Genomic DNA, 6609 nt, shown 5'->3' with positions numbered 1-6609 from the left:
TCATTTTGTATTCCCAACTGTTTAGCCTTTGGGGCCCAATGGACCCAAGAATTTTCTCCTTCCCCCCAATCCTAGAGACCTTGAACTAGAGTCCCCCAGCACTACCTCCATTCAGGGTTCCAGTGGTTGGTATAACAATGTGCCCGACAGTCTAAGAAATATCCTATGATGTATTTACTATTATTATCCCTATTTTACAGATAAACAGGCATAGAAAGGTTATTAGTAACTTGTCCTAACTCACAGCTGTTGAGTGTAGCAGTTTGGAATGCTGCCCACTGGCCTCTATAGACTGCCATACTGGTGCCCCAGTTTCTGGGTCTCCTGAGTACCCACCTAAGTCACTGAATTGCCCAGCCCTCACCCCTTCAGGGAGCCGAGATGACCATCCACTCTCCTTCCCCATCAAGATACCCAGCCACCCTATTGGCCAGTTTCCTTCCCTTGTAGGAACCTAGAATTTCAGTTCTCTAACTCAATTCTTTATCAGGACCCCAGACATCTGGTCCCTTATTCTAATTTTTCACTAGCACCCAAACCTTCCAAGAGACCCAGGTATAACTTAATAATAATAACAATAACAATAATAATAATAATAATAAATAGTTAACATTAAGTCCCTGGTGCTGCTCTTCTGTTTAAAACCCTCCAATGGCTTGTCACTGCACTTAGAATAAAATACAAACTCCTCCCCTAGTTCTTCAAGGGCCCTCTTTGATTTCTCTTCCTACCACTCCCTCCAACTCCCTCTCTTCCAGCCACACTGGCCCTTCTGTCCACTCCCCAGACAACCTGAGCTTGTTCTCCGGAGTCTTGCACTTTCCCTTCCTCCAGCACTGAAATGACTGTCCTGTCCTCAGGTCTCAGCTCAGAGATCACCTCCTCACAGAGGTCTTGCCTGATCACCTTGTTTAAAGTAGGCTCCTCCCACGTGGTCATTATCACCTCCACTCTATTTCCTGAAAAGCACTTAGCACTGGCTGCAATAGATCAGTCTTCATTGATGGGTTTTCTCTTTAAAGTCTGCCCCTACAGGGAAGGTAAGCTTCATAACAGCAGGCATTGCCTCTGTTTTCTTTATTCTTACCTCCTGGTTCCTAACAGATGTTCAATAAATGTTTGATGAAGAAAGGAATGAACCTGAACGTGTAGGTGTGTTAGTGTACTGGTATTACCTTATTCATTTGTCTTTTTAAATGTTTACTTATTCATTGTTGAGAGCAGAGCGGAAGATATAGAATCCAAAGCAGGCTCCAGGCTCCTGGCTGTCAGTGCAGAGCCTGACGAGGGGCTCGAACCCATGAACCGTGAGATCGTGACCTGAGCCACCCAGGCGCCCCTACCTTATTCATTTAGAATAAGTATCCAAATTATGACGACCAGTATCTTGTCAGTATTATCAGTATCATTGTACCCATATCACAGATGAGGAAAACGAGGCTCAGAGAGTTTAAATCAAGGGTCAAGGACCCCCAGGCAGGAAATGGTGGCACCCGGATTAAATCCCACCGCCTGCCCCCTTCCAGAGTTTGATGTGTTCCCATTTTCCATCCCGACTCCCACTATCGGGCCAACTCTCCCAGCTCTCAACCAGACCTCCGCCTGGTCTGGTCTCCTCCGCCAGACCCCCATTCCTCAGAGTATCCAGTCCTAAGCCCCATCAAGGAAAGCAGACATCCGGGTCCGGGGCAAGACCCAGAGCAGAGGCCTGAGAACCGGGCCCTCCCACTCTTTGATTCTTGCCCCACCCTGGCCCTGCTCGGCTCCCTTGGCTCCAAATTCTCAGCTCAATCCTGGGAGGGAGCCCCAGAAGATGTCTGTCTGGGAGCAGTGGGTGGGGGCCCAGAGAATAAGGAACCCAAGTGCTTAGGCCCTCCCTCCGGCTGCAGACCTCAGCTGGGCTGGGCGCGGCACGGGTGGGTATAAAAGGGTCAGTATATATTGAGAGGAGCGGAGAGAGAAACCAGGAGGGTGAGAAGAGAGCGAAAGAAGGAGGTGTAGGCAGTGAGGACTGGAGAGACAGGAGGCAGAAGGAGAGAGAAAAAGGGAGGAAAGGAGGGAGAGAGAAAGAGAGAGTTCCGGATTGAGGGGGAGAAGGGGGGAGAGAGCCAGAGGAGAGAACGACGGAGGGAGGAAGGCGGCGGGAGAGGCGAGAGGCGGGGGCCTCGAGAGGGTGGAAGGAGGGAGGAGAAGGGCGGGGCGCGGAGGCCCTAAGCAAAGGACGAGACTCCAACTCTGACTTTTTCTGCCGCTCGCGGTAAGTTTCCAGTCCGTTATTCGGACTGGGATTTCTTTCTTTATTTGGGAGTGCAGCAGTTTGCGAAGAATAACCCCAGGCTGGGAGAGACGCCCCCACTCTCAGATCCCATGGAAATCCTTGTAATTTAAGAAGTGATCTCTTAGCACTTGGGGTGGAGATTCGGGAAGGGGTGGGGCCCTGCAAGGTTTGGGGGTTCTCAGCAGAGCCCTCCACTGGTAAACTTTCTTTAGCTTTTCCCCACTGCCGTCCACTCTCTCCTGAGGACGCTGAGCCCAGGGCTTTGCCCGAGTACACCCCAAGTCTGGGGGACCTCCAGGCACCCCGCCCCCCACCCCGTTCTAGACACTGAAGGGTCCTGGGAGGCTGGCTCCTTCTTTTCAAGCCTCCCCCCGCCCCAAACCCAGCCTCCTACCCCCAACCTGGATCTTGCCCATTTTCCCCAGAAGATGTTCAGCAGGCACCAGTCTGGCACCGCCAGTCTGGCAGCAGGGTGGGGTGGGGACCTCGTGGGCATAGCCAGGGGCTGGGGTTTCCCTGGTGCTTGGAGGCAGGGGGGGAGGGATGAGTCACCGGGTGACTCACCGGTCCCCCACCCCCCACACCCCAGGAGAGGAGGGGGGTGAGTCAAGGATGCCTGTCTCTGGGGGAAGCCCCCAGCTTCTGATGAACCTGGGATGGCATGAACTTGAATTTTCATATCCTGGCCCATATGTGCCCAGGGTCAGGACTCTGAGGAGACACTGCTGGTCCAACTCACTCCTGCACCCGAGTCCACCCCTGGCCTGCTTCAACCCCTGGGGGATCCAGGAGTTCAGGCCCCCAGCCTCCTCCCCGCGCAGACTCAAAGGGTCCGGGTTCCCGGGCCCCTCTTCTCCATCACGCCCTGGAGTCTGGACTCAGCCCCCTTCTCCACCAGGATCCGAGGGGGCTCAGCCGCCCCTGTCCCAACCTCCTGAAACAGCCATCTCCTGACAACCCCCCATCGCCGGCTTCCACGTAGCCATGTCCCTCCTCCTGCTGGTGGTCTCTGCCCTTCACATCCTCATTCTCATCCTGCTTTTCGTGGCCACTTTGGACAAGGTAAGCCTACTCCAGCAGCGGGCTATCTTCTCCCGAAGGCTCCCGCCACGCCCCTCTTCTGAAGCCACTCTGGCCCCGCCCCTTCTCCCTAGCATCTCTCCTTCTGAGCCCTGCCTCGGATGCGTCTCCCCTGCCCTTTTCTGCCCTGACTGTCCACCCCCCCTTCTTACTAAATCCATGCTTTGCCCCCAGTTCAGCGCCCTCCAGCCCCTCACCCTTTCCCTAACCCTCCCCACAATCTCCCTGACCCTGCACACTTGCCTCTCCTAACCCTGCCCTTGTCTCTTGGTCCATCCCAGTCCTGGTGGACCCTCCCGGGGAAGGAGTCCCTGAATCTCTGGTATGACTGCACATGGAACAATGACAACAAGACGTGGGCCTGCAGTAACGTCAGCGAGAATGGTGAGGGGCATCGGGGACCCGTCTGCCAGGGGAGGGGTAACCCCGGCCTCTTCCCAGAATCAAGAATTAGGAACCCTTCAGAGTTTGAGAGGGGACGTCTGGGCCCCAATGCTCAGTGAGTGGGGCTGATTATGACCCACTTTTCTGGGTGGTAGGGGGTGATACGCTCATGTTCTAAGGTGGTTCGGCTAAAGGCCCCCCTCCCTTTTGATTCAGAAAGAGTGGAGGCCACATGCTATAGATTTAAGGAATGAAGAGAGAGCTCCCAAGATTCTGAGAAGGGAGAATTATGTTTTTGAAGTTCTAAGGAGAGGAGACTGGGGTTTGGAATAGGTGGCTGGGACCAATTCATCTGAGTTCCAACGAAAGAGTGGGGCTGAATCCTTCCAAGTCCTGAACAAGGCGGCGGGGGGGGGGGGGGGCTGCTTCTGATGTATTTGAGCTAGAAGGGAGTGGCACTGTACCCCTTTAAGTTTCTGGAAGTGAGAGATTAAACGCTTTTCCCCAGAGAGCGAAGCCAGAACTTCTGTTCTCACCAGTGCTCTCCGGTGTTGTCCTGGAGGTAGCCAACGCAACAGGGCAAGAAAAAAGAAATAAAAGGTGTAAAGATGGGAGAGGCAAAAGTTAAAAAAAAAAAAAAAGAGAGAGAGAGAGAGAGAGAGAGGTCTCTATTCCCAGGGGATGTGTTCATGTAGAAAAGCCTAAAGAATCTTCAAAGCAGCTTTGAGAACTGATAAGGGGACTCAGCAAAGTTCCGGGAATCAAGGTCAATAGAAGTGGCCACCAAACTTGTATGGCCCACAATGGGGCGATGAGCGAGCGGATGGGGCCGGAACCCCGGAACCTACTGTGACTTCCACGTCTCTCTCCTCCTTATTGCAGGCTGGCTGAAGGCGGTCCAGGTCCTCATGGTGCTGTCCCTCATCCTCTGCTGTCTGTCCTTCATCCTGTTCATGTTCCAGCTCTATACCATGCGGCGAGGGGGGCTATTCTATGCCACCGGCCTCTGCCAGCTTTGCACCAGTGAGCACTGCCCCCTGGGGAAGGGGAGGGGAGGGGAGGGGGGGAAGGGGAGGGGAGGGGCGGGGGGGAAGGGGAGGGGAAGGGCACTGTCAGGGTGCTGGGGGCCCTGAGAATGGACATCTGGTCAAAGACAGCGACTATCAACAGCCCAGGGGCCACCTGAAGTGCCTCCGTGGGCTACCTCTCTGCCAGGGAATCAGTAGTTTTCACTGATTCCGTGGTTTGCAGTCTGTGTCTCTGAGTCATGTGGAAACTGACACTTAGAGCTTCAACGAGCCAGAGCTGGGGAGGGTGGTGTGGGTAAATAATGTAGATCCCAGGGATGGGAGGGCAGAGGCAGTGGCTAAGTAATACTCCAGGAGAGAACTCTGAATCATAATGGTAGTGGTTTTATAACGCACCGTGTATCAGACACTTCAGAAGGGAGTTTATGTGCTTTTCAATTTTCTTGACTTCGGCTGCAAAGAGCTAAGTGATCATAGTCCTCGGCTTCGGGAATCGAACCTTCTTAGGTTCCTACAAAGCCCCTGCCGTCTTAAATCACTATTTGCGTGCTTAGCTCGTAGCAAGGCATAAAAAAACATTCCTTGAAGGGATGGATGGATGGATGGATGGATACTATCGTCCCATTTTATGGATGAGTAAGGGGCACCCAGCTAGACGAACTGAATTGCCCAAAGCCAGTCTGCAGTAGCCTCGTTGCACGGCGCGGAGGCAGCGAACCACAACTCCCAGAAGGCAGCGGTGCTGCGCACGGGCCTTCCCGAGGCTTCTTTGCCCCATGGGTTGCTGGGAAATGCAGTCTTCTTGCGGGTACTGCGTGCCACCCGGTTCCCGTCTCCCCGCAGGCGTGGCCGTGTTTACAGGGGCGCTGATCTACGCCATTCACGCGGAGGAGATCCTGGCGGAGCGCCCGGCGGGGGGCAGCTTCGGTTACTGCTTCGCCCTGGCTTGGGTGGCCTTCCCCCTCGCCCTGGCCAGCGGCGTCATCTACATCCACCTGCGGAAGCGGGAGTGAGGGCCCCGCGTCGCCCTGCAGCCCCCTGCCCGCTCCCGGACCCTCGGTCTCACCCCGAAGCCCCGGCCCCGCCGCGTCCTCCAGGAAATAAAACCAATAAACCCTTTAACCGCCTGCTCTGTCTGCTTCCTTCCTTCCTGCCTCCTCCAGGGACCCAGGTCGCTCACTTCTGGGGTCTCCTAAACCGGGGACAGCCGCTCCAGCAGGCAGCCTTCGGAATGCACAGCTCCGGGCCTCCCTTCTAAAGCAAGACACAGGGGCCCGGTGTCCCAGCCGCCTTTCCCCTTACACAGAGCGGGGGCCCTGGGCCCTCCCGTCCCAGGATTCCTCCTGAGTCTAGACTTCTAGGCACTTGTGGGGAAGAACCAAGACTGTGGGTTTCCTGTCCTCTTTCCTTGTACAAGGGTGTCTTTCTCTCAACCAGGCAGGATGTGTGTTGTTCTAGATTGTTGGTCTCGGCCCCCACCCCCCCACCGAAGACACTTTTCTATTTCCTTCTTGGAACTCAGTCTCCTTCTCTCATTAGGACAACCCCTCTTCTTTCCCCTCCCACATCCAATTCTGCCTCTGACCCCTATGACACCTTAGTAAAAATGAGCTGCCACCCCCCCCCCCACCTTCTCCAGGCTTACTCAGCCCATTAGGAGGCATGTGGGGGGGGGGGGTGGAGGGATGGCTGGATTTTACCTCCACCGGTGCCCTGGCTTGTGTGCCTTTTGCAGTGAACAACTTGCACAATGGCACATGGCTGTCCTATCTCCCTTGCTCATAAGACCCAGTGTTGCATCCACACGACTCCTGAAACAGAATGCTACAGGCACCAGTG

The 6609-nt window shown here is 54.9% G+C and overlaps 1 protein-coding gene across 2 annotated transcripts; it reads left to right on the top strand.

Moving 5' to 3' along the window:
* Nucleotides 1–1025: 1025 nt before the first annotated feature.
* Nucleotides 1026–5896, top strand: EMP3 (epithelial membrane protein 3). Of its 2 annotated transcripts, none has more exons than XM_049621550.1 (5): nt 1026–1040; nt 3177–3340; nt 3640–3742; nt 4625–4765; nt 5614–5896. In XM_049621550.1, the coding sequence occupies exons 2-5, from the start codon at nt 3263–3265 to the stop codon at nt 5781–5783; spliced, it is 492 nt and encodes a 163-aa protein (XP_049477507.1). In that variant the 5' UTR covers nt 1026–1040; nt 3177–3262; the 3' UTR covers nt 5784–5896. The 2 variants fall into 2 exon arrangements, with proteins under 2 accessions (XP_049477507.1, XP_049477506.1); XM_049621549.1 differs by lacking the exon at nt 1026–1040 and adding an exon at nt 1838–2257.
* The last annotated feature ends 713 nt before the right edge of the window (nt 5897–6609 follow it).

Source organism: Panthera uncia, assembly GCF_023721935.1.
Source record: "Panthera uncia isolate 11264 chromosome E2 unlocalized genomic scaffold, Puncia_PCG_1.0 HiC_scaffold_19, whole genome shotgun sequence".
In the NCBI taxonomy this organism is placed as follows: domain Eukaryota; kingdom Metazoa; phylum Chordata; class Mammalia; order Carnivora; family Felidae; genus Panthera; species Panthera uncia.
Note: the sequence above shows the minus strand (reverse complement) of the source record. Positions and strands in the feature narration are given on the sequence as shown.

What these genes read in the sequence shown, in the direction of transcription:
- EMP3 (XM_049621550.1), top strand. Translation starts at nt 3,263, where the DNA reads ATGTCCCTCCTCCTGCTGGTGGTCTCTGCCCTTCACATCCTCATTCTC. An exon ending in TCGTGGCCACTTTGGACAAG is followed by an intron (nt 3,341 to 3,639) that starts GTAAGCCTACTC and finishes GGTCCATCCCAG; the next exon opens with TCCTGGTGGACCCTCCCGGG. An exon ending in CAGTAACGTCAGCGAGAATG is followed by an intron (nt 3,743 to 4,624) that starts GTGAGGGGCATC and finishes TCCTTATTGCAG; the next exon opens with GCTGGCTGAAGGCGGTCCAG.